At 40.1% G+C, this 27,867-nt stretch overlaps 1 protein-coding gene across 3 annotated transcripts in view; it reads left to right on the top strand.

Moving 5' to 3' along the window:
* The window catches only part of PHF2 (PHD finger protein 2), a 108,615-nt gene that overhangs the window by 67,726 nt on the left and 13,022 nt on the right, over positions 1–27,867 (top strand). For all 3 annotated transcript variants that reach the window (XM_026102839.2, XM_064518875.1, XM_064518874.1), the window contains exons 5-17: positions 1,950–2,091; positions 4,705–4,891; positions 5,462–5,624; positions 7,102–7,189; positions 7,800–7,906; positions 9,212–9,303; positions 12,054–12,143; positions 14,892–15,263; positions 16,238–16,357; positions 17,649–17,767; positions 18,491–18,669; positions 18,891–18,964; positions 20,876–21,033. In XM_026102839.2, the coding sequence (XP_025958624.2) occupies positions 1,950–2,091; positions 4,705–4,891; positions 5,462–5,624; positions 7,102–7,189; positions 7,800–7,906; positions 9,212–9,303; positions 12,054–12,143; positions 14,892–15,263; positions 16,238–16,357; positions 17,649–17,767; positions 18,491–18,669; positions 18,891–18,964; positions 20,876–21,033 (1,891 nt within the window). The remainder of the gene's footprint in view (positions 1–1,949; positions 2,092–4,704; positions 4,892–5,461; positions 5,625–7,101; positions 7,190–7,799; positions 7,907–9,211; positions 9,304–12,053; positions 12,144–14,891; positions 15,264–16,237; positions 16,358–17,648; positions 17,768–18,490; positions 18,670–18,890; positions 18,965–20,875; positions 21,034–27,867) is intronic.

Here is a 27,867-nt window from a genome sequence, read left to right as displayed (position 1 = left end):
CTGCCGTCTTGCTTTCTGTTGAAGGAATTATTAGACTGAGATTCCTGCTCTGCAAAGGCAGACCATTTTAACACTTGGTGTCAGTCCATAGAAAGGCTTTTTTCATTGCCCCAGTCATTTGGATTCATTTTGTGACATGCTCCTGTCTGTAACCTGGGCAGGGCATTGCATCGCGTCTTCTCTCTGGTCATCATGTCATCCCACCTTGGAAGACACATTGGCCAGGAGCCATGTAACTGCTGTGAAATCACTTGCCTTGCCTGTGATCTTGTCTGTTGCTCTTTCTCGCTCCTTCTGTGTCACTTTATGTCACATTCTCTCTCCTTCCAGTCTTCTGGCAACATACCATCTTTCTGGAGCCATGACTCCCACTCTAAAGTATCTGTGTTTCAGACTCCCTTTATCTCCTTACAAAGTCTGTTATCCACTCCTTCCTTCTGTACTGTGCTTACTAGGCCATTGACCATTTCCCCAAACTGATGGAGGCTATCAGCAGCCACTGGTGTACTTGACCATCTCTGTTCCTTTTTGCAGTGATTGTGTGCAGTGAGATAATTATGAATAACACAGAACTCAAGACCGCTGATTTTATTGTTATCTCTCTCCCATTGCCTTTACAGGGAACGTATTTTCCTTGCCCATCTGCTACATGTAGCAGATTTTCTTGTTTGACCTAGGTGCTCTTAGGCATCTGCTGGCTTTTTCTCAGCCTCTAGCTGAAATTATCCACCCTCACAAACAAAAGTGTTAGTGAAAAACTAAAGGGAAGAACACAGATTATTTAATTCTAAAGCTGGGACCAGATTTTAAAGTGAGTGGAACAAATATGCTCTGGTGTAACCTCCACGGGCTTAGCTGGCTTGAATGAGATCTCCCAGGCAAGAATTTATTTTGCTGTTTTGTAGTTTATTACATTGGTCCTAGAATGTCTTTTAGAAACAATCTAAAGTAAGTAGCAGAGGACAAAACAGCACAAATGAGACTGCCAAATGCATCATTACTGTGTTGGCATTCTATTTTGAAAAAAACAAATTGATTTTTTCTCTCTCCTAATGTGAGAAAGCTATGAATGAAACACTGGAAGAGGAAAAGTAAGGCCAATTAAAATTGAGGAGAGGAAAGTCTGGAGGGATGCTTTTCTTGCAGAAGGGATAAGAGAATATGCTTAGACATAGGCACTCTTCCAAAGGCTCTGACTTTCTCCATGTCTTCTCTGGTGTGCCCCGGATAAAATTCCACTGATCTAATTGACTAATACCATTAGTATTAACTCTGGAGATTTGTATCCAAGCTGTTGTTGACAAGCTGTCAGAGGAAATGTGTAAGTACTAGCAGCTTATTCTCCGTATTCAAATAGAGAGAAGATGGATTTGGGATAGATGTAATGTTAAGTAAAATAACAAAAGGTCAAACCTTTCATGGTGCACCTGAAATGATATCATTTTTAAATGGAAATATTCCTGCAGAGCTCCTCCTCATTTATAGATTTCATAAATAAAACCTTTAATAGAGCATAATAGAACTGATATTTTTGAAAAATCAGTTTGACAAGATATGCTGTACAGTATTGCACTCTGTCTAGAATTGTGGGAATTTTACAGTGTACTGGGGCAGGGCTTACTTTGTGGATATCCGGGTATTTGCATATAGTTGTCACCAAACAGATGAAATCTGCATTGAAATGAATAGATTCAAAGTAATATTAATCCTTTTCATTTAAGAACTACAGAAATAAATGTCATGGGGCATAAATACGGAAGTGTTGTATAGATATGTATCTATATATGTGTACACACACACACACACACACACACACACACACACACACACACACAAGATCAGCAAATAAGACTGATGTGTTTCTCTAAATGTTAACTTATCCATACTATATAAAATGAGCTAAATAAGGCTGCCCTTTAATCTCTCTTTTTCATTGAATTAATTTTTAGGACCCGAGAGAAGTGTTGATGTCACTGATGTCACCAAACAGAAAGACTGCAAGATGAAGCTAAAGGAATTTGTTGATTACTACTACAGTACGAACAGGAAAAGAGTCCTCAACGTGACTAACCTGGAGTTCTCGGACACTAGGTAAGATGGCCCAGCTTGCTGCACTGTGCAATGGCCTGGATACTTCACCCGGTTTGACTGATGGAGTTTGAACAGCATCTTCCTTCTCCACTGGCATTCTCTCTTTAGGAAATACTGGTTTAAGCTTGGAATATTGGTTTCTTGTTGTTCTAACTCTCCACTGCATTGTCTATATATAGCCATTTTAGGCAAAATGTGGAAATGAAAGTGCTATTAGCTATACCAAGAGAATGGTATGTAGTGGACAACACAGGCTGGTATTTATCTTGGTACTTCAGACTTGCATATCATCAGCATTCATACGTCAAAACAGAACATTTTAGTACCACTCCGGTTTATGTTAACTCTAGTAGTAAACATATAGTTAGTTCAGTACAACTATATACTAGAGAGATGCGACTAGATACTGCAGTAGACCAACTCTCTGTCCTGTCCTGGTAGTGACTGATAATGTAGGATGTTTCTAGTATAATTTTAGATATTTATGTGCAACAACACAAATACTGATAAAACCAAAGAAAAAGGACAGAGATGACCACAGAGGTATCATTAAACTGTATGTAAGTTTGTAGGAAAACATGGATATAAGAGGTCTTACTTTTTAATGATGGGATGAGATGGGAATTTTGATGGATGTAAAGCAACAAAAGCCCTTCCCCAGCTTCAGGTGATCTTTTAACATGGTAATCTCCTCAGAGCATTTTTTTTTTTTTTTAAATATGTTTTGCAGCAGTGAGCACGCTATTTATATAACACTGGTAATAACTAGTGATAATTTTGATTGCATCATATATTACTTATTGAAATCCATTTGCATTTAATGTTATGAGAATAAGTTTAGAATAATTATAATTTTGTAATCCTATACTATCTGTAAAAGTTTTAATTTAAGTGGTTTTACAAGTTAACCTGCAATCTGTATGACAACAGTTCCAAACTAGAGTGATGTTAATAGCGCAACAGAAAGTTGTCATGTGCACACATGTGTGTCTGTGTGTGTGTGTAAAACTATATCCACATTAGCTCTGAATTTGAAGCTGAGGTGCTTTAGTGATGCAGTGAGCTAGATGTACTGGCATTGGCTATGTGAATTTTGTCTGTCCTCCGTGATAGGAAATCTACTCTTCTCCTCATGCTTTATATTGGATTCTTCACATAAGACAATTAGCTAGTGAAAATGCTGAAGAATAAAAATTACTGCTTTTAGCAATGTGCTTTATATAGCTGTATTTATCACTTGAACTGGGCAGATGCATCTATAATGTGCTGAACTTCATGCAACTATGTGAATCCTTTTTACAATTCTTGTAGTCCTTCTGGGTAACCAGTACTTCTAGATAGGAAACACACTACAGGACAAAATTGCTTTATAAAAACGCTACACAAAAAATGATGAGTGTCTGCGTAAAAATGAAGAATGGTTGTTTGGGAGAGCATTCTATTTCAGCAACAAGACATTAGGCTTAAGTTAGCCTAAAAGAGAAGGGTGATGGATAATAACATGCTTATTTCTTTTCAAAGCCATAACCTTTATCCTTGTAGTTAGTGTTTTAGTAGTTTACACCCATTTCTGCAGAAAGTGTCTATAGTAATCACAGGCTTCAGATTCCCAGTATTTTCAGTAGAGATTTTTTAGCCTTTTGCTATTATTACAGAATAATGGGAGGTCTTTTGTTCTTAAGGACTGCTGGAGCTGTCACTCATATGCTGCTGATTTAGACATTAACTAGCAAATATTTTATTTCTTAACATAGACAGTGACATTTTAATTGAATGCACTGCTTCATCTTTCCTTGCCTTTTTCAATGGAGCTATTGTTATCAGTATTTGACAGTGAGCATAAATGACATGTGGGAGCATTTAATTTTAGACTGAAGTGCAGATACTTTTACTGCAGTGAGATTTTAAAGTTTCCAACAGTAAACCTTCACGCTCTGCAAGTTTTAGTCCAAATTTTGGACTAGTTAAATATAAAGTTTATTGCATTTGAGGATGAAATACTTTTATTACCTTTTCATTATTCCGGTACATTGTCTTAGCTGTGATTTGAATATATTCAAATGATCAACCCAAATTACACTTTTTCCTCCTTTAAGGTTTTTCATGAAGTGTAAGCAGTCTAGAAAAAGATCACTATGATTGCCAGCATCAGATAAAGACTTATTTAGTTCTTAAGTCTTAAATATTAAGATTGCAGGCTAACTTGCAAATTTTTAGGATTTAACAGACCATTTTTATAGGAATGCACACATTTCAATTGTTCTTCTGAAGCTGCTTGGAAAAGTGGCTGTGATACAGTGCTATTGATAACTGAGCCCATGTAGCACTAGGTAGGAACTAGAAAAATACAAACAGCAAATACTTTATCATAAATATTGCTACTGAGGTAAATCAATGGATCATTGCCAAATCATCATTTCATTTCCATCTGAAAAAATTTCACAAATTTTCTGAATTGCTGCAATCTCAATGAAGAGCAACTCCACTGATACTTATGGAGTGACTTTAGATTGCCATATGGATATTAGAGTCAGACTCCACTTTTCATTGTATCAGGCTTATTGCATTCTTTTTTAAAAAGCTGAATATTTGTTTTTAATTCTCTCTGTAAAGGATGTCCAGTTTTGTAGAGCCTCCAGATATAGTTAAGAAGTTGTCATGGGTGGAAAACTATTGGCCTGATGATGCTCTTCTGGCTAAACCAAAAGTTACCAAGTACTGCCTGATCTGTGTGAAGGACAGCTATACAGATTTCCACATAGATTCTGGAGGAGCATCTGCATGGTACCATGTGCTGAAGGTGAGGATTCATGTTTTTGCAGTATATCTAGTAATTTACTAAATTTTATATCCTAAGACATTCCTAAAATTTTCCTCAAAGATTCAGATCTCTTCTAAGTATTTTTCCCCAAGATCCAATTATAGCCAGGAGAAATATGTAGACCCTCAAGTGCTGTAGGTGGTAGGTTCAGTCATGCTAGTTTCTGTTGAGCAAAGCAGCATCTTGGCATGTGAAGTTGCCCGTGTATTCTCACTATATTAAAATATTAATATTTCTTCAGTGCCTTCCACACATACATCTTTTTAAGACCGGGCAGATATTAAGTCCTGCAGTTGCAGGGTAATGGAATTTAACACTGTAGACATCTATCCCACAAATCTGAGCAAGTGTGATCAGCTAGTGAATTAGTTATTTCAATAGTTCTGTACAAAACTGACTAGCAAATTTTATTTAAATAGTATTAAAATATGTAATGTTATACATTTATTTACATATGTGTGTGTATTTTTGTGTGCATGTGTTCATCTGTGTCAGTGCAGTGTTGCTTGGTTTGGCTGCTCGCTGCTAATTGCATCTCTTCTAATTCAGGGAGAAAAAATATTTTATCTTATCAAACCAGCCTCTGCAAATATTTCTCTTTATGAACGCTGGCAGTCGGCAGCAAACCACAGTGAAATGTTTTTTGCAGACCAAGTAGATAAATGTTATAAATGCACAGTTAAACAAGGACAGACACTCTTCATTCCATCCGGTGAGTAGGCTGTCAAAGGTGAGGTTTTTTGTTTGTTTTAGAAATACTGAAATGGCATCCCTAAACTACTGAAAGAATGTGATTTGACCACACGCCCTTTCTCTGACAAAGTCTGATTCTCAGTAGAAGTTTCATTTCATATGCTTACAAAAAGATTCAACATTTTTTTCTGTTTTCTCTCAATATTTCAGCAGCCTTTAAAAAATACAATTAATACAGTGTTCATCTAGCTGGGTTGAAGTAACTCACGAGTCCTGTCTTTAGATGTCCAAGCATGACATTGGTACTTTTTGACACAGCATCCAACAGAGAATTCATGTTCAATTGCTTGCTTGCTTGCTGTGACCCCCACAAAATCCTTTTTGCAGTCATTGATTCCCTATGACACTAAGGGACTATAGGTGCCTGTATGAGTGTGAGTGTGCATTATTGTTTCACATGAGGCTGAAGATGTGGCTGTCACACATTCATTTGGGTTACTTGATAGATTCAGACTGTCATTGAAGCTTAGAGATGGTGGATTTTGTTTTTCTCAGCTCCTGGGAGGATCTTCATGAAGACAGGGAGTTGATTAGCAGAAAGCACAGTTTTAGGTGAACTGAGTTCTACTCATGCCTCTGGTCAGTCACTTTCCTGTGATTTTGGCCAATTATTCCTCATTTGCATTTCTGTTTCCGTCACTCCCCTTTATCTGTTTAAACTGTAATCTCTTTGGGACAGGGATGTTTTCTCCCTATGTGCCTTTAAACAATGCACTGCCTGTTGGATTCTTAATCTGAGTTGAGACTTCCAGGCAGCACAAGTAATTATTAACAGCAGTGGTATTTGTGTTTTAGAGGAAGCCTGCAGTAGCGCCATTTTGCTGTGTGTGTTCTTACACAGAACAATTACACATCTGCATATTGCTTTGACCATAAAAAGTGGAAAGTGGGTATTTTGCTCATGACCATATGTGAAGCAGATGGTGGAATAAACACTGAAAAATTTATAGAGATTCACCAATTTAAGTTGATTTTTCTTATGAAAGTAAGTATTTGGAAAACACCTGTTCCTGGCACTACAGTAAAGTCAGTGTCAAGAGATGTCACAGATTTTTATGGTGATGTGAAAACAACTATCACTATGTCGCTGCTGCTGCTGTGGCCTTTTACAATAACAAGAAAGCAATGGCACTGTGAGCAATGTCACCTTCACTTTCTGTGTATTTGATCTTGCCACACTTGAAGGTAGTCCTGGGACTGGGAGACAAAGGTACTTAGCACCTTCCTGGACTATGTGTTTATTGTGCAAAATAAACAAGGGGACAAATTCAATCTTGTTTTAAGTGTATGCAGTTCTAGTGCTGAATTGGACTGAGGAGCCCCACTGGTATCTAGGAAGTAAGTTACTAAGTGAGGTGCAAACATCCTGTTGTGAAAAAATTTTTGGTATTATGAATACAGTTTTTATTCTCAAGACTCTTCTCTTTCTCTTTTAGGTTGGATTTATGCAACTCTAACACCTGTAGACTGCCTAGCCTTTGCAGGACATTTTCTACATAGTCTAAGTGTTGAAATGCAGATGAGGTAATCTGTCCCTGAAACCTAAAGTTAGGTTGAGGTTCAGTTTTTAATAAATTGGCCATCCTCTTGGCTAATAATTAGCTGACATTTGCAGTCATGTTTTTGGTGTAGCCCAATTGGGCACTTTTGGAAAGTGTACCCATGTTTTTCCCCTTTGACTGTGTTCTCCCATGCTGAGGTATTCTTAGGCAGTCCTTACACTTCTTGCATAGAGCATGGAAGGACATGTGAGGTGTTTGGATTGATGTGGCCAAATCCCAAAGGAAGGGTAGTTAAAAACTGTCAGAATATCTAGCTTAGAACATGCTATTCACCTTCTGAATAAGTCCTCACCTGCTCAGCTGGCCTCTTTGCCTGGTGTAAGGCAGCAGAAGTAATTCTTTACTGTTGCTGGATAAAGACTGCAATAAAACTCTCACATCTATATCTTACAGTTTCTTACTAGTGTTGTTTTATGTTAGACTTTTGGTCTGATGCCAGAATACTTGGTACACAGCACAGAGAAATGAAGCACTGCAAAATGAACCTCTAAGATATTTACGAGCAGTGCTTTTCACTGTGCAATGTGCTTGTGACCTGCTGTGCTCTAAGGTCATTTTGCTTTGTATTGCAGGGCATATGAAGTAGAAAGACGACTGAAAATTGTCAGTCTGACCCAGTTTCCAAACTTTGAAACTGCATGTTGGTATATGGGAAAGCATCTACTAGAGACATTCAAAGGTAAGATAGCATTTTTTTTGCCTGCCTTGTTTGCTTAGCTTTGGGGACATGAAAATAGTTGCTCTTAATTTCTGCTGATATGCCACATAAAAGATGAACAAAGGCCAAAATCATTGTTGTTAGTATTTGAAAATATTACTTTTAACGTATCAGTCAGGAAAAATATAACTGGGAAGTTTAAAAAGTGTTTCTTGAAATAGAGTCTGTCTGCCATACTGCTGTGATGTGACAGGACGTGCCAGTCTGGTCCAGCTATCCCCTGATTGAGGGGATATATGCCATCTTACTCTAGTAAGGACCTTAACTGTCCTCCTTATCTATGCCCAAGTGAAGGTTTCATCTTTGTAATAAAATGTATTTAAGTTGCCTCAGAAGCAAAAAATATTGTAACCAACCATCTAGGCTTGGTAGTGCAAGTCTTGAGTTGCCTATCAGGTTTGCATTAATTCCCTATTTTTAACCTAATGTCCTACACAATGTGTCAGCTCAAGGCATATTGAGTAGTATCTCCTTTTGTCATAATTCTTCTGATTTTGCTGGAAATACATGGGCCAGTCATATATACATGAGTTCACATTAACATCAGTGATGTGGCCAGCAGGAGTACCAAGAATTAAAGCAAAGTTCTCTGTGAAACTCAAGATCTTCTAAATCAGATTCCTTCAGAGTTGATCCAAACATCCACACGTGTATGTTTTTTTAAAGGTGCAGGCTGGCTTTGCTTTTTGCCTCTATTTCTTGTTACAGAACTTGTCTAGAGAAACCTCCCAGATTCTTTTACAACAAGTAAAATGCACCTAATTAGTAAGTAAGGTTACAGACTCCTCTGAGTGTAGCCTGGAAGGGGGCCCCCTTGTGACCAACTCTCAACAAAAATATTAAAAAGCAGAAAAGTTTGGATAAGCTTGTACTCACAAAGGAGAAGTGAAATAGTTTGTCCAATATAACCTTCGTTCCCATGTATTGATGCTTGCTTTATTTAGGCAGAAAGAAAGAACCACTGACAGTGTCTTTTTATTCCCTCAACCTAGGATGTATGAACATGGAAGCTAGTTTGAGTACGTGACCAATAAAGGAACCTGAATGATTTCCAGTGTAGGCATAACTTACAGGAACACAGTGTAGAAAGGCCGAGTTGGATTTATGACACAGTAAATACACACCTTATTACCATCAAGTTGTAACAAAGATTCCTTTGTGATCACCTTTCAAAGAGCACAAGTTAAACTTCTTCAAATTAAAGAATTTATGTAAAACAACTGTAGCTCCCAATGTTTGAATAGCGCTGTTTTTTCCTCTACTTAGGTTTGCACAAAGCTGGGCAACAGCCTCCTGCTCATTTACTTCAAGGAGCAAAAATTCTCAATGGTGCTTTCAGGTCATGGACTAAAAAACAGGTAGGAAAAGACCCTGCTTTAATATTGTATTTGTTAGGTTTGTCAGTCACTGAAATAGAGAACAAACACTAGAAAAAAATAACATCTCCATAGCAAAACAAGTAATTCTAGAATCCCAAAGAGAGGGGACCAGGAGAAAGGAAAAGGAGGAAGACAGCTGGGAGTTCATAGTGCTACATGAGGAGTCAGCAGAAAAAAAAGGTACTATTAGAGTTTTTAAAAAGTCAATTCTGCACATGACCAAAAGCATCCTGAATGAACGTTCTCCATGACTGAACATTTTCACGTGCCAAAGCAGTACAGCAGAGGTAGCATATGCAAGTGAGACCTAGAATGATGCCTGCTTTTTTGTGTGTACAAGGTGCTTGGTTCTTGCGAATTGATACATTGACTGAGACGGGCAATACCTATTGGTTGGAAAGAAGGCTTAAAGGGATTTGCGGCTTGAATTTCCTGCTTCAATCATTTCAGCAGAGTTAACTTGTGCATGTGTTGCTCTAAAGTTGTAGGGAATTAGCTGTAAGAGACAGACTGTTCAATCATAAAATGCGAACAGGAGAGCTAACGTTGCTGGTTTCCTCAGGTACTGTAGCCTGCCTATCCAGAAAACAGCAGTCCTGCTTCTGCACGGCCATTTGCAGAGATGAAAGAACTTCTCAGTCTGTCTCTTTGTTCCATCCTTGCCAAGACTGACACTGACGCATCACTAATAATGTTGGGTTTGGGGATCAAGTCCTCTGAGCTGAGCCAAAGTTTTTGCACGTGGGCCATCTAACCATGGTCACATTGAAACCACTTTGATTAATTATTGACCTGCTATAAATTTAAATTGTGATGTAGAGGGGAAGATACTGTGTCCCATGAGCAGCGCCACAAGGAGCATCATGAGCAGCATGGTTCTCATAGGGCAGCAAAGCTCTGCTGTACACAGTCTGTGTAGTTGCATTTTCCTAGTATGCTTCCTTCTCTTGCCATACCTGTTTTTGCTCAGTTTACGATTTGCATATATCTGTTCTTTTTAATTTCCAATATGGAAATATTGTCTTACAAGACGTTAAATGTTAAAGTGATTTGACAGTTTTTAACATCTTTCTTCAGCCAGTGTAAATCAGAGCAGCACTTTTCAATTCATTGGTAATTCCCTGATTTATTCCAGCTGAAAAACCACTATGATAGTGTTTTCTCCTACTCTGAAAGAGTTAGTGTAGTCAGCTGAAGGGTGTGTGATGGGCTGGTAATGAATACGAAATTCATGCTGAAGATAAAATGCTTTTCAAACAGTTCTTACAAAATGATCCTGTCGGGGAGGCTTTTTCCACCAGCAGAGATTTCTGAAATGCAGGTTCTTCCTGCAGTCAGCTGAAAGCTGTACACATCCTATTCCCATTTCATCAGGATGAGGAGAAGGAGAAATCACCAGGGAAAAAAGGTGTAGCTACAGTGCATTTTTACTCCTCTTGGATTTCATGTTTAAAGAAAAGTCCAGATTCCTGCAGAATGATAAGAATTGTAATCAGAAAGGTATATACATAGCAGCTGTCATTTCTGTCAATGCAGGTAGTGCAAAGTGCAATTATTAAACAGATACATAAGGACTTTGTGGATTGAGATTTCACCATTCAGATAACTTTTCCATTTCTAGATCCCTTGTAAAGGGTTCATGAACAATTGATGTGGGTTATGAGTATAATCTGAGAAGAATATGTGCAGTAGGGTGGTTATATGTAGGTCATACCACATAGTGTCAAAAATGTTCTGTTTGGATCCTAACTGCTGTTACAAGCATAGCTTACAACAGTAACATGGTAAAATACCAGTCATTCAGCATCCTTTTATGGACTGCTGAGTAATGATGTGTTAGATGTGACCATTTCATAATTGCACATATGAGATTAATTTGCTTGCCAGTTTGCTTGCTCGCTTCCCTAAATTGAGCTGTTGAATTTTCAGACACATCAGAGCATAGCTGGAGTATTCCAATATACAGCAAGAGCTGTGCAGCCTTAGGATTTTCAGATGTTTTAAGAAGGGATAAGCAGCCAAGTTCACAATGTTACATACACAGTTTAGGCCAGTTAGGTGGCTGTCCCAGATTCAAATGGGACAAGCCCAGGTAGTGCTTGAGCCTGAACTCAGAACTGTTCCCTGGTTTCCTATAGTAGAGTTATTACTATCGGACTGTTGTGTCACAAAAAAACAACTCGTATGGAAGCTGCTTTCTCCATGTCACCCTGTTTATTTTTCTACTTGCTAAGCAGATGTTAAATACTGGGTCAAAGGAAGTCAGACTGCGCTGGCAATTGGATAACCTTAAACTTTGAATATTATAACATGGCATGTGAATGCAAATGTTGATAGTCCTGCCAGGGAGCTCTCAATCCACTCTGCTGATAAGGTTTATGCCTATTGTACTCACTGAAGTCTCTATCCTGAGACAATCCCTCTCTGCAGAGGTAGAGAATAAATTTCATACAGAATCTCATATAAGGGGGCAAGCAGAGTGATGTTACAGTTGTGAAAGCATGATAATATCTGAAAAAGGCTATCAACTTTGTAAGTAGTTGTCCTGAGGGAGCAGCAACACATGCAGAAGAAGGGAAAAGTATATTTTTTTCCTTATTTGGACTACTGACGTAGTCAGTATTGGTTTGAGTACATAGGAGAAATACTGATGTGTCACTTAATAAGTCTTTTTGTATTTTTGCAAAAACCATGCACAGAAACAACGTCTTGGCTTTGTTCTGTTTTAGGCTTTAGCAGAGCATGAAGATGAACTACCAGAAAACTTCAAACCAGCACAACTTATCAAGGATCTTGCCAAAGAAATAAGATTAAGTGAGGTTTGTGCTCTTTTCGTAACATTAACTACCTTATGCATTTTTAATACTTTAGGCTATAAAATGGAAGACTTGAAATAAATGAATCTTTTTTTCACTCTGTTCCTAACAGAACTCCTGTGAGATTTAGCAGTAGGGTTACTGCTCAGGACTTGTCTGTGGTTGACTGGCCACATGTTCTGGGCTCCTGTTCACCCTCTGTCTGCCCTTCCTCCTTCCTCTCACGCTTTCTTGTAGCTGGGCTGGCCACACTCCCCCCTCCATCCTTACTTGTGCTTTCTCTTTAGCTAATGCCTACCCAGAAATACAGTAGAACTCAAAGAATGCTGTTGCCACCCCCTTGATCATGCTCACTGTGTAGTGACTCCTGTTCATCAGTCTTGTCTATGACATTGTTTATTGTGTGAGCTTGGGGCTATCGATCATCCTGTACAGTGTCCCAACAGGAGGCCTGGCTCTTGGCTGGTTTCTAGGCAGAGTTGTTATAGCAAACATGATAGTAATTATAAATAAAGAGATTGCATGGAGATATCGCCCAATAAGTGCAGTATTGCGTTGCACTTAGTGCATGTGTGTGACAGTGAAAGATGACAATAGCTAGCTCAGTCGTGTTTTGGGAAGATACTGTGTTGCATTCCACCCCTTTTCTAACTATATCCAAAGACTTTGAAACGGAAATCTCTCTCATCCTTTTATCCTCTTTGATGTAAACTATACATTTTCTGATGGTCAGAATGGCAAATTAAACAGAAAATAATTTCTTTTTAATTAGTCATACACTGTTAATTTTAATTGAGCAGGTATTTTACAGCTTATTTTACCTGGGGGCATGAAACATGATTCTACTGCATTTATCACATCTGAATTAAGTTGAAATGGGTTGTGTTCAAACTGATTAGCATTTTAAACAAAAGACCATTGCTTTTATACATTTGTTTGTATGAGATGTCTTCAGCAACAAAAATCTACAGCCCGAACTATGCAAGTATGAACTCTTTAAATATACTTGTTTAATGTTTGTGTTTTGGACACAATGTGACGAACTCTTTAAATATACTTGTTTAATGTTTGTGTTTTGGACACAATGTGACTTCTCTGCATACGGAGTATAGCTTATTGTTTGATTGGCTATTGCCTCCTACCTGGACAAATGTCATCCTGCAAATATAATACTTTAGGAAAATCAGATGTTTTTTATTATACAAATAACAGCACTGAGTATTTCTATTCAGCTTGGTGGGAAATAGCACTGTGTAAGTTTCTGAGGTACCAGACTCTTTTTTGTAATTTTTAAGAGACTTTTTAATTAAGAGACCTTTCTCCTGCCAAGTGCTTCTATAATTATAAGTTATTTTTAAAGCCAGGAGGCACAATTATGATCATTTTGTTCAACTTCCTGTATACTGCAGCCCCTAGGACTTCCTGGATTTAATTTCTTTTTGCAGTTGAGCAGATCTTTTATGGAAGCATCCTATCTTGGCTTTAAAATTTCCGATGTTAAAGAAATCACCACAAGTCTTATTGCAGTGGTTAATAACATCACTGTTAAAAGGCCATGTCTTGTCTAAATTCACTTCCAAACTGTTCTTGCAACGCTTTAGCATCAGTTGTTCTCTAACAGCAATAAAAGCAGCTTGAAAGTGTAATCTGTGCCTGGTTAGCTGTCTTTAGAGGAGCCGAAGGAGCCAGCCAGGCGCTGAGAGAAAATACTGGGTCACCTGAGGATTCCTCTGTAGAGGAGGAACCTTTGCCCACTCCAGCTTCCAGCATTTTCTTTGCTTTATTGCACTAGAACAGGACCGGAATAAAAAGAGAGAGCAAAAGAGAAAGGAATGTCTCTTTTACACCGGGCTGTTGGTCAGAGCACAAAGGGTGCTCTTCCAGGTGACGTGGGGCTGCTGGATAGCATGGGGCAGAGCTGACCTGTGTGGAAATGATGTGGATTAGTCACTTCGTACCAGTGACCCATGATAGTCTGTTGGTGTGTAGAGGGTTCCTGGCAAGGGTGGGATTTTTTTCCCCCCAAAAAGTTCAACTTTGGCTTAATGTTATCTGAGTGGTCTCAGTGGTCTCAGGGTTAGGCTAGCACATGCCTAGAACAGATCAGCCTTGCCTTCCAGCTAGGTAAGCTGCCAGTGTAGCCTGAGCACGGAGCTGGCCTCAAAGGGCACGGCGCAGGCCGCTCCAAGGCCCTCGCGGCCCCGTGCGCACGGCGGCAGATCCTCTCCCCAGAGCCCGGCTCCGGAGACGCGTGCAGAGCGAATGGGCCAGCCAGCCCTGTGCTGGGCTGGACAGTGATAAGCGAGGCCGGGTATTTCTGACTGTCCCCCATACCCTGCAGTGCTGACATAGCTGTAGTCTATAAAATCTCTGGGACGGGAGCCACCTTATGAGAATGCTTTTGTGTAGCACCAAAACTAATCTAGCGCCAAGGGCAGCCCGTTTGACAGTCCTACCTGATGATACAACCTGATGACAGCAAAGTTCCTTACAGAGCCAGTGGAGTTTGTCTAGGCCAGATTGGTGCTTGAGCAATTAGGGGCAGGGGAAAATCAGTGGTGAGCGGAGTGTAACTGCAACATGTTGCTGCATGTTCTTCATTCCCTGGCCAGCCTGACGCATGAATGCAGTTGCCCCTGTACCGAAGGGGGGTGTTTGGGGTTCATTTCCACATGGAAGTGGGGTGCTGTAGAATATCTGAGTGTGAGACAGAGGGGTCTGAATGCCTTCCCGTCTTCTGCTGAATTACAGAATGCTTCGAAAGCCAGCAAAGCAGACACGAGTGCCAACGCAAACACCGAGGAGGTTTGTCCTGTGGAGAAGGAGGAGGCACCGTCACCTGTCCAAGTGACACCTCCACCCCCACCCGTAGAAAAAGTCCCCAAAAAAAAGACTCCAAAAACTGTGAAAACCCCCAAACAACTTAAGCCATCCAAACCCCCCAAGCCTCCGAAGCCACCTAAACCCCCCAAGCCTCCCAAAACGCCGAAAGTCAAGGGAGAAGGAAAGAAAAAAGGAAAGAAGGCAAAAGAGAGCCCACCGCCAGCCATCCCAAATCTCGACCTGCTGGAGGCACACACAAAGGAGGCTTTGACAAAGATCGAGACACCAAAGAAGGGCAAGGTGGGTCATGTTTTAACTTCTCGCTGTTCTCTCACCGCAGTGGGGATAAAGTCTCTCTTTAGGTCTTGTGGAAATAAAAAGGAAGCAACACAGTGTGCAAACATGGCTCCACTGAAGTAAATGAGGGTTTTGTAACTACTAGCTTGTCATTTTTTTCTTTTTTACCTGTTCAATTTGATTTGACTGTGTGCATGGTTACTCATTTAATATGGGGCCTCCAAGAGACCTATTGATTCAAGCTGAGTCTGGCAAACTACTGCCAGTTTCCTCTCCAAAACCAGTTGAGGTGAAAATTAAAAGAAATTTTCTTTAAGTGGCCTTTTGTTGCCCTTGGACTATTGTTTTCATACTTCAAGTGTTATTAGCACTCTTGTGTGCATTTCCGTGATCAGTTATCAGAGACAAGATGAAGGGATTCATTTCTGAGGCATCTTATTCGAGTGAGATTCTGCTCTGGAATAACTGAACGAAGGTAAAACAATAGTTTGTTTCCATTTTTACCCCTGTAGGACTTGTGTCATTATGACTTTAATTCATCGTGAATTTTGCTGCTGCCTTCAACAGGGCCAGGATTTCATTGACATCCTGACAGAGTAATCCAATGTACACAGTCTGTTAAGAAGTATCCGTACGACTTTTCTAAAAAGCACCTGAATTTCCTAGTAGTTTGTATGCAGTTTGTGAAACCTGTCCGTGGAGCAATAGACAGGGAAATGAGTATGTTTTTATAGTAGCTTTATTTGTTATGACAAGGAGATGTGACAAGGAGAAATGCATTTTCTGCATTTCTGAAGCAGCAGTATTTGATTGAATCTCATATTTTGGGTCAAAAAGAGTAGTTTTGAGTCAGGAGAATAGTTTTCAAAAAATGTCATGCTATATTCTGGATAAAGCAGATGTATTTCTGTAAAATGCTGGTAACATGCCTGCGCTCCTTTCTCATTGACAGTATATGCTGACTTTTTCTTCCCTAGGCCGCAAAGAATGTTTTAAGTGTTCCCAGTAAGGAAGCTGCTAGTAAGCAGAATGAGGTGGAGAAGTTTGAAATTCGAGAGCAGAATAAAAGCAAAACAGAAGCCAAATGGAAATATAAGGTAAAATCTCCTATTAAATTCTGCTGCTAATTCTGCCACATAGAGATATGTTAAGGATGGAGAAATGTTCATGGGTCTAGCTAAGCACAGAGTACAATCCACTGATTTTCAGCTCCCAAAGAAAAAATTTTGAGCAGAAAATAATCAAATGCTTCTTGATAGTGTGGCTAGGGAGGTGTGGCTTTTTTTTCTTTAAAAGCATGTGCAGAATTGTCCATCCTCATCCTTGGTGAAGCCGCTGGAAACAGACTTAGGAATGAGATTTTTCCAGTGGTGATCTGGTTTGTAGTCCTTATTCTTACCTAGTTACACTACTTTAAATCTGGAGTAGTTCCAGAGAAATCAATAAGTAATGATAGTGTAAAAATAGAGTTAATGAAATCTGAATCACGCCATATGAACTAAAAGCTTGCCTCCCTGGAGAGCTAACGTAAGGTTAGTAAAATTCATCCCTGGAATAAAACAGTTTTCTTCCAGGCCCTATTTAGAACAAGGTGACACTTAGCTTTCTTGCAGAAATAGCTGCTGCCTGGATTTTGCCTATATTTGAAAACAAATTCCCTAAAACAAAACAAAAACACGTGCTTCTTTTTGTGGGGAAAGCTAATAAGAATCCTGACTTCTCCTCCTCAGCAGAGAGGTCTAAATTTTTTGTGATAAAAACAGTCACGGTTAATGTGATTAGATCAATATACCCCAGCCAATACAGCTTAGGGAAGTATTAGGGCAATGCTTAAAAAATAATCAAAGACTTCCTTTGCACTGAATGACTTTGATATTAAATTGTTAAATTTATAATTCAAGCTCTTCTGAAAGTGTGAAAGAAGCAAGCAGGGCTTGGACACGTAAGTGCAGTCACATGTGTGAGACTGCAGGCACAGTGCTTGATTTTGTCCTCAGCCACACGTGCGCAACGTTGATCAGCAGCATACTTACCCTGTGCTCTGATTCACTCAAAAGCTTGTTTAGTATTTTACCTAAGTCTGTACCAATTTAAGAGAGCAGCACTTAAATTTGGCATCAGGTGCTGCTTAAAGTTAAACTGGTGCTCAAATGCTTCTTGAATGGGGACAAGTCCATGAATTGGGAGCTGTGTAGTGTAAGGATATAAACCTCTATCTCAATTACTTACCCACATTTGGAGGGTACATTTTTCTCTGTATGTAGACCAGTAGATTCTCTGCATGCCAGCCATTTAGCATAAGTGCTTGAGGTCACATAGGAATCTGAAATACTAACAATTCATTTGCTTAATTTTATTGTATTCTTTTGGGGATTTTTTGCTTTTCAGAACAGTAAACCTGATTCACTACTAAAAATGGAAGAGGAACACAAATTGGAAAAGACACCTTTATCAGGAAATAAGGACAATAAATTTACATTCTCTTTCTCTAATAAGAAGCTGCTTGGGTAAGTAAAAATATGGCTAAACTTCAATTAAAAAAGCAGATAAAGTCTTGTGATTATTTGTTTTTTAGACAAAAAGGTGAAAATCTGTCTTTCTGGTCAAAGTAAAAAAAAATATATACTTATCCAGAAAGTTCTTGCCTCTAGAACTTGATTTTACCTAGAATCCAGCTTTTCTGGACATAACAGCAAAGATTCATCTTTGAGGTAGGAGTTTGCTTGGGAATAATGCCTTCAATATACAGGCTGCATCTAATTTTTGGCAATCTGGGTTCTTATTAGTTTGAGTTTTCCTATTTTTTATATATACATATATATATTTATAGATATATTTTTTTTGTGCAGATATTATTCAGGGAACATTTTAAAGAAACTGTTAAATAACCCCTGCATGCCAGAATTCCATGTTGTGTGTGCATTACATATATCATGTTATACTTTGAGACAGCTTTAAATAAGATAGTGCTTATTTGAAGCCAGTAGAGCTACTCTAGTTTGCATTATGTTTTGAAGTGTAAATGGTAGGTACAGAAGTGTGTTTATAAAATGATTTGAATTGCTGTGACATTTCTGAAAGTTTTCAAGTTGACTGAGATTTCTGCATAAAGAAAGATACTCAGTGTCTTTCTGTCTATTCTTAAAATGTTTTCCACTGAGAAAGAGTATTGTCCCTGATTTGTAATTTCTTCTCTCTCTCTCTCTTTTCTTTTTTTTTTTTTTTTTCAGTTCCAAGGGAGTCAAAACCCAGCTGAATACTACTGTGTTTGGGTCCCTGCAGAATTTTAAAGAAGATAAAGCAAAACCTGTACGAGATGAGTATGAATATGTGTCAGATGATGGTGAACTAAAAATTGATGAGTTTCCAATCAGAAGAAAGAAAAACACTACAAAAAGAGAACTGCCCTGTAAGAATATTTCCTATTTTGTCTGTATCTGTACGACTAAGTCATGTGTTGGTTGTCCAAAACTAGTTTTTATATTGTGTAATACACCCTAAAGGAAACCGCGCTTTATTTGTCAGTTGAATATAAGTGTATTTGGGTTGCTTCCAAAGTTGCAGCTTAATAGCACTCTCTTTTGAAGAGAAAGGGGAGTCCTTCCATTACTTTGATTTTTTTTTTTCCAGTTTTATCAGATAAAAAAGACACTCTGCAGCACACTCCTGTTAAGAAGCCAAAGGTGGAGTCGGTATCATATAAGGTATGGTTGTTTTTTTACCTATCACAGGCAAGCACCCATTGTAAGTCTCTAATAGTATGTGGGGCCTTATCTGAAAAGTGCGTGGCAAATGCTGTCCCAGATTTGCTAAGCCTTACTTAATGGTAGGTGTGCAGTATGCCCCGGTGTAGTCACCAGTGAACTTCATTCATAAACTAGAAACGTCTTCATCCTGCCCAAATAAGGTGACAGTGCAGTACTGTAAATGGCAGTAGCAAAGATGTTGTACAGGCTGTTGTCACATCCTCTCCTTCATTCTGCAGTTGCAACCTGCCCAGAACAGATAGCATTCAAATACTGCAACAGCTAAGCATAATTATGTACTGTGGCTTGAACTGCTTGTACATGATCAAGCCAGGTGGGAAGTATGTGCAGAGACCGTGACAGTTGTACAACACCACAAGAACAGGAGCAAACTATAAGAATGGATGGGAAAGGTCAGGAGATCTGTGTCATGCCTGCCTTGATGTTACATTGCTGACAGGCACAGGGGTCTCTCCCAGGCCATGATCCTAATATGTGTCTGTTCCCCAGCTTTCCATGTGCCTTCAACACTGGTTGTTAAAAATTTACATTTTCATGGTTGACAGATGAAACTCAGAGCAATGCTAATAAAAGCTGAAGTCACATTATTTGATGTTTCATGGTACTGGAAGCCCTTAATACCTGTTATGTAGCAATTAAAGGCTTTATTTGCTAGCCCTTAGCAGAGTCCTCCTCTGCCTGTTCTGGGCTCACATCTAGAATGCCCTTGATTCAGCATGATACTTATATATGTCCCTTACTTAAAGCACTGGAAGAGCCTTCGTAGTGTTACTATGCCTGTTGATAGCTTAGCTCTAAGAAGCTTAAAAACCACAGGCTCAATTTTGCTTTTAGGCCTTATTTGCCTTAGCCTTGAAGCTTAGTGCTGGAAATTAAACAACATGCTAAAATGTGTTGCCCAGCTGTGGTTGATATGAATCTGTGTTACAGTATCTGAGTCAGTCATAAAAAGCAAAATAGATTGTTAACACAGAGCTGCAGGTGCCTAAAACGTTTGGCCCTAAGAGCTAAGGAATCTGTGTCATCCTGGTTTGGCTCAGGGGTATTCAGGAGCACGTGCAGAGCTGCTTGCCTCAGTCAGTGGTTAAAGTCTGGAGAACAGTGCACAGAGAGCAGTGCAAAACATACTGATACCCCTTTGAACAGAAGTTTAAGGAATAGGACCAGTTCCTGCACTGAGCAGTAATTGGCAGTCTAAGCAATAATGGCTAGGACTTTATAAGCCTAAAAGCAGGGCAGGAACGGGGAAAAAATTGTTCAGTTATACTTTAGGCTACAGCGCATAAACACACCAGCTCCAGGGAGATAGTCAGATGAAGCTAGCTTCGGTGTTTTCACATGTTTCTGTTTATATGCGTCTATCCAATTCATCTGTCAGATGTTCCTGTCCTCTTGCAGCAGGAGTGGTGAAGTGGATCTGTGTCCAAGTTGGCTAAGTTAAGAGTCTAGCAAGATGCAGACCTGTGCTCTAATGCATATCTGGGCTGACAGAGAGATGGCCACACGTTCACTTCTTTTGCTACAGGGGTCATGATCTCAAGAGCAGGAGGAGTGGCAGGGGAGGGATCCTACGCAGAGAATCAGATCTTAAAGCTGCTTCTCCTTGGTTGGAGAGGGACAGGAAAACCTGCTGTGCCTACAGAGTGCAAGGAAACTGACTTCTACTGTGTACCTGATTGTCTTTTATTTTTCCTTTCTTTTTTTTCGTCCCCTTTTTTTTCTAAACCAGAGCAAAGTAGGGAGGCCAGCCCTGTGTCTATGGGAGAACAGTAGGCTGCAAAAACTACTGTGTTGTTCTGACTAACTTAGTCAGTTTTCCTTTTTTGACCCTTTTCCTTGCTTTTGCAGAGTGATGATTCATCCGATGAAGATTTGCTTCATATTGACACAGAGGCAAAGCCAGGGCGTAATTCCAAAGTAAAGAAAGAGAGTGGAAGTTCAGCAGGAATTCTAGATCTTTTGCAGGCAAGCAAGGAAGTTGGAGGTTTAGAGTATAACACCAACAGGTATGCACAAAAGAATGTTTCTTCTTCCTACCTATAAAGAGCAATTGCTCTTTTATGGGTAAAGGGAGGCAGGATGCCTGTGTGAGTGAGAGATAGAATGAATTTTGCAGCTAACTGGTCTTTCTCCAGTAAGCAGATTCTTCCTTTGTCCTGTGATCTGGAGGGAAAGGTGTTGGTGGTATAATTTAATAAATAAATTCCCCATCTGTAAATACTGAACATCCATTTTAGCAATAATACTATAGATGAATCATTCAAAACGAAGAGAGAGCTCAGTAAATGCAGCTTGAGAACATGAATAATGTATGCATTAAATGACTAGCATTCCTTCCATAAGGCATTGTAAGGTGCCCATAGTTCCCCGATTATTGACTGTTTGAAAGAAGAAAATAGGAAACCATCAACCCTCCCTCACATCCGTGTTCATCATTCTTTCCCCCACCAAAACACGTGGCTTGAAGAAGCAGCCTCTGTCATGGATGCTTCCATACCTAAAATGGAAGCGCTTGCTGGGGCATGATTGTGTTTCATATGGGACTACTGCAGATAGGCATTGAAGTGACACTGGATGCTCTGGAATCTGGTTAATAAGGTACAACACTAGATCATTTACCAATCAAAACAGCTGGGAGCAATCAGCAGTGAAAAGAAATGCTTTAATTGCAAAATTTGTTTCCCAGACTCAAATGATGCAGTTCAGTCTGGAACAAGGACTTTGTTTGGTCCCATCTCAAAACAAATGTACGGGTTCACTGCCCCCATTCTTTACAGGCCAAGTCTGATCTTCAGCTACTGACAGTGGAATTAGTCATAGAAGTATATGTGTCATGTCATTAAAAAGAAGCTAGTGGGACCCTTCACATATGGAAATGTCTTGCTTAACTCAGACCTTGGGAACAAAGCCCAGGGAAGAATTTTTGGGAACACCAACTGAATTTATGACTAATATGCACAGAATGGCACAGCAGATGTGAACTGTTATATCCTATGCCCTGTGCTCCCAAGCAGTCTACTGACTAAGTACGTCTTTGCTGCTATGCTTTTAAGTGGGTGATTTCTCCCCCATCTATATAAAACCAGAAAAATTTGCATAAGGAGTCTCCACTGCTTCACAGAGGACCACAGGCTTGATACTTGTGCTGTGAATAAATTGTTGACATTGAAAGGGCCCTGTTTCTAGCCTCTAAACATGCCTGTTGTGCAAATGAAGGAGTTGAGCTGGGTGGTGGTGTCGGGAATGCTGTGAAACACAGCAGAGGCTGTTCTTGTTGGGCATGTAAGTAGTCCAGTTCCATCTCCGCTTTGCCTCCATTTGAAAACCATCTTCACCAAACAGGCATGTTGATTTTCCAGGCTGGCTGCTTGAAGCAGCATTTATCCTACTCATGGTTCATATAGCAGATGTTGCATGGAAACAAGCAGTCTCTCACACCATTTTATACATGCAAAGCAGCAAAACCAATCTGCTTTGAGTGGCAAAGCCAAATCTTGTATTCAGCAGTTGCTGGGATGCCACATCAGCATCTTTTTCCTCTCTGCCTTTTCTAGACCTGCCTTTTGCTACACCAAGGCACAGAACCTGTGCAGGGAATAGAAAGGCACAGAACCTGTGCAGGGAATAGAAATGACTATGGGAGTGGGTCTCGGAGTTGAGAACTGAACAAATGGAGCTTAGTGCCATCCTTTTCATCCATACTATGCCCTAGCTAGGTGTTGTGGTGTGCGTGACCCAGGAAAAGTACAGCTTGCAATTTTGAAAGGACCTATTAAAGTGGAATGACTCTCCCTTTGGAGAGTAAGAGAGGAAGATGTTATCTAAACCTGGGAAAGATTGGAAGTTAAAAGCTGTAACTGATAATTCCGAAAGATATGCCACGTGGTCAAAAGGGAACATATGGAATAAGTTACCAAGGGAAACCATAGAAGCAAGTTGTAACAGAGAGTTTAAAAAAAAAAAAAGGGGGGGGGGGAGGGGGATGGTTTATGTTGCAAGAGAAGATGAAATTTGTTCAAGGCTGCAGCGTAGTGACAGAGATGCAGAGAAATCTAAAGGAGGGAGTGTTGTCGAACCAGAAGATGCTTCAACCTTCCTCACTTTATTCGGCAGTTGTGTCTTCCATGATTTAGATAGTTGCAGTAGATTAAAGAAGATCATAAAGACTGTGTGATGCAGGGTACATCAGCTGTAAAGTACCAGGCAGCTCTGTGAAAGACAGGCTTGCCTTTGTGCATCAACATTTAAAGTTTATAACTTTTTGTAGCACAGCAATGGGGAACCTCATCTCTGTGTTGAATGGAGTCGTATGTGCAAAGTCTCCTGTAAGAGTTTTCTTTCTGTTCCTAATGCGCTTTCATTGTACTTATGATTTTAAATGTACAATGATTTTAAAATCAAGTAACATAGTAATTATGTGTCCTTAGAAGGTTTATCTTGACAAGGCTGGTATTTCTATGGAAGAGAGCTAATCTTGTTTTAGTGCTGTTTTTCCTCCATTACTGCATTCCCTCTAGCAAGTCATTGTTCAAAACAGCCTCCACGTCTGTGTTGCAGAGGGCATGTGGAGAGGTACCAGTGTCTGCAACTCTCAGGAAACACAGTATTTTCAGTATCTGGGCCCAAATAGGGCTGTGGTTCTAGATTTTCCTGATCTCTTGAAATCTGGCCCCATCTCTGCCTCTGCCGTTCAAAAACCACTGAAATACTGCATTGGTGTTTGTTATCTCTCTGACTGTTCCTGTGAATTCCTTTTCCTTCCACATACATAATGGTGCATAAGGGAACCAGCGTTTATGTCAAATTTACACTTACATTTCGGCAGGTGGTTAGACATTTTGGCAAATAGCTAGATGTATCTAACTGTGCAAATAAAGTTGTCAGTCTAATACAACTCCCCTATGTGAAGTACAGTACAAAAGAAGAAAATATGTCAACAATTTTAAGAATTAAATCTGTTTCGGCCATGTTTACACTACTAAGCATTTGATGTAAAATGTGGTTGGCTGTCTGCTTGTGATGTGCAGAAATACAGAGGTAAGGTGAAAGGACAGGTTAAAGAAACAGTTCTCAAAGATTCTCTTTCTAGCCTGGGTGGTGTCTTTCGCTGCCTGCAGTGGGTTAAAATTGCCATTCAGTAATGGAGTAGGATTCAGCCCTTTCATTTTACCTCCCTTCAGCCTGGGCTTTGTATCCAAAGTATTGGTAGACTCTGTGGTTTTTGAAATCAAAGTTGTAAACGCAGTCACATAACTAAACTCTGCCTGAATTACTACACTGTGTGTGGTAGTTTAGTGGGAATGTGTCATATCAATTTTGGCTCTTGTATAAACAGTTAGGTTTTGGCAGCGTGTGTTGCAGCTTGATTGAAAAAAGCTCCCAATAAATGAAATTACTGTGTTTCATTTCATAATTACACTAGGCTTTTAAAATGGTCATAACATGCTTTTTTAAAAAAATGGAAGAAACGTGATATGTGAACATACTGTGTCGCAACATAATGCTGATGTGATCCTGCCTGAGTCTCCTGCTGTATATTAACAATTTCCATCTTTCTCTAGCTTGTTTTACTACTTGTAAGGCAGATAAAGAGTAGCTAGACATACATATTTATATACATACATATGTATATCTTGGACACTCAATGTAGCAGTACTGCAAGTCAGTCTGTGCGGAACATTCTCTGCTTGCATGCTGATCTGTGCAGCCGAGAGCCAGCTCTGAAGTGGGAGGCATGTAGCCATGTCACACCAGTCCTGAAACTGCTCAGCCCCAGTAGTAGTTGAGGAAGCAGGTCAGGGCTTTCTGTGTTAACTACCTCATCTGAGCTGTGTGAACCTTTATTCCATAAAATATTAGCTTGTCAGTCACAGCTGACTGAAACAAATCTGCTGATGAAATTTTCTGGATTGCTCTGGAGAATCACATGTTCCAGCGCTTGCATCAACAGTAGCCGTGGGGAGTGGAGAAGAGAGAGGTCCTGCAGAAAGGCTGCTGTAAATGTGCAAGCACTCTGAAAAAATCAAAATGGAATATGGAAAAAAGGCTGAGGGGACTAGTAGGCACAGGATCTTCAACTGAGCAAAATTATTTCCTGTTTTTAGGGCTGATTCAAGAATGGAAGGAATTATTTTTCTATTTGAAGTTATTTTAGTTCTATTGTTTTATACATTCATCACTTCTCTAATATATTAGTAAGTCATTTCTGTCTCTGCTCCACTTCTTCTCCGTGATTGATTTACATCTTGCTTCAGGTGGGTTGAGGAGAAATGCAGAAAGGAGAGGAAAATATTATCCAGTAGAGAGAATGCTGATTTATTGCCTTCCCCTCACAGGCACCAGCATTTCTCTATAGTTTTTGTTTGTAGAATTCTAGAATAATTGCAATTGGAAGGGACCTTGGGAAGTCATCTAGCATAGCCTGCCACTCATAGCACAGCCAGCTGCAAAGCCTGGTTGCTCAGGACATTGCCCAACTGAGTTTTAAATATATCCAGGGATGGTGATTCTACAACCTCTCTGGGTGAGTTGTTCCAGGGATCGGCCACCCTCATTATGGACCTTTTCTTTCTTGTGTCTAGTTGGAATTTCCTCTGCTGCAACTTGTGACCATTGCTTCTCATCCTTTTGCTGTGCATTTCTGAGAAGGGTCTGGCTCTGTCTTCTCTGTAACCCTCATGAGATGGTTCTTATTTCAAGTTAGTTCTTATTTCCATTTAGAAAATGTTAAGCAGCTCCTGTGACTTTCCTTTGCCCTTATCTTTCTTTCCTAATTTTAGGATGAGCTCGGGTGATTGTTATACAGAGGCAAGATGAACCATTAGCAAGTTTACCTTCATCTCGCCTTTGCCCTTCAGAACTGCTGGCCGCTGTGCAGGCAGCATGGTGAATGCAGAAGAGGCCAGCCCTCAGTGAATTATATTCTGCTGGAATTAATAAATTAGATTTCTAAATACGAAAAAATAGGTGAAAGGTTCACTAGTGGCAGTTCATCTCCTTCCTCTCATAAGCAAAGTAATGCTTAACCCTCAAGACAGCTGGCAGTAGTAGAGTTGGTTGTGAAAAGTGAGGCATTGCCTCCCTCCATTGTATCCTCTCCTAGCTTCAAGATTTTGGGATAGTTCCTGCGCCCAGACGGTGCAGGATCCAGCCTCGGCTAAGGAGGTGAAACCTTAGCCTGTCAGTGCTGAACTGTGTGTACTCTTGCCCCAGTCACAGCTGCTTGCACGTTGCCTCCTGCTGTGGAACATGCTGTCAGGGAAGGGATGCTCCTGTCGAGACTAGCAGTAATGTAGGCAATGCGAAAGCCCCAAAACCTAAGCTGAAAGGATGCTCTGTACACTCCTACCTAATGAAGATGCTGCTAGCCATGACAGGCTACTCTGGGGCTCTGAGGCCCCCAGGCTTAAACCCAGCATAGGCAAATAGTTGCAGACAGCAGTGTGTGTATGGCACAAAGCTGTCCTACATAGATCCATGTGTTCTTCCTTGGCTTCCCACTGAGATGAGTTGTCTTCCGTGTTTCTCATCAAACTGTCCAGACTGGACCTGCTGCAGGCTGATCACCCCTGTGGGAGATTTTACTTTGGGTGAGTTTTAACAGCAAATTTTCCCTTCTGTTATGGTGCTTCTCTCTGTTAATAATGTGAAAGTGCACTGCTGTTTCCAGCTCTCAGGAGCAGCAGCAGAAAGGCAGATGCTGGTGATGCTGCTGCAGGGCATGTTAGCAGGCTTGAGAGCTCAGGATGCTCAGGGCCTGTGCAAGGCCAACTGGGCTTTGAACCAGGTCAGCTGGAGCTCTGGGTGGGAGCTGGGCCTGGCAGATCTTGGGCTGGTCCTCAAGAACCCAGTGGTCTGGGTCACTGAAGCTTGCTGCTTTGTTAATGCCCTTTTGGCCATCTGAATATTTCTTTTGCCTGTGGAGCATGCAGCAGCTAAGCTGAGGTTTACTGAATTGTATTGTGTGTTACAGATAAAGCTGGTAGTTTTCAGTGTGGACCTCTTTCGGTTCCTGATCTATGAGCATCTGAAAATCACCAGATACTTGCTAGGCATATTGCAGTAAACTAATCCCTCTAAGGTGTCCCTTAGAGCAATGATACCCCAATCCTTCCTACAGTTTTTTTTCAAAAGTAAAAGGAAAAAATAAGATCCCCAAAAGGAAGCCATGCACAATGCTGAAGTGGAGCTCACTGCAAAAGGCACAAACTGCTATCAGTCAGTTTATTAAAGTGTTGTTTTCTCCATCCTTCCACCAAATTATTTTTTAGCTTGAGGAAAAGAAAGCAAGACTGCCAGGATTTGCTCAGTGGCAGAGCAGCTGCAGGGTCTATGCTATTACCAAATGCCATGTTGGCGTGTGTTTCAGAGGCCCTTGTCAGCTAGCTGCTCCGAAAGGACTCTGGGAGCAGAAGCATGCTGGCTGCTTTGCTCCTGCTCTCACTTTAAAAGCTTTTTAAGTGATTTTTGTAACTCACAGATAGTTTACTTTCATAAATGCTTTTTTTTAAAAACATCACTAGAACTGCAGAAAGAGGGTATGGCCTTCCAGAGCTTAAAAAATGCTTCCTGTTTCTTCTTAAACTTTTCTTTAGCTTAGAAGGCAGAGCTCAGATACTTATGGAAGCACACACCAGCACATTCTCTAATGAGAAACACTTTGCCCCATGTGCAGCTCTGTCTCTTTAAGACATTTTACCCACATGTTCAGGTTGCGGTTTGACTCTCGGAACCATTAGTTTTGATCATATTCCACAATTTATTTGTTAAAGTTTGTGTTGCTTAAGGCAGTTCCTCTCTAATTTTCCCATTTAGTGGTCAGTTTTTGATGGTCTGTTTGC

Source organism: Dromaius novaehollandiae, chromosome 12 (genome assembly GCF_036370855.1).
Source record: "Dromaius novaehollandiae isolate bDroNov1 chromosome 12, bDroNov1.hap1, whole genome shotgun sequence".
Lineage (NCBI taxonomy): Eukaryota > Metazoa > Chordata > Aves > Casuariiformes > Dromaiidae > Dromaius > Dromaius novaehollandiae.
The sequence above is the reverse complement of the archived record's forward strand: the minus strand, read 5'-3'. Positions and strand labels throughout refer to the sequence as shown.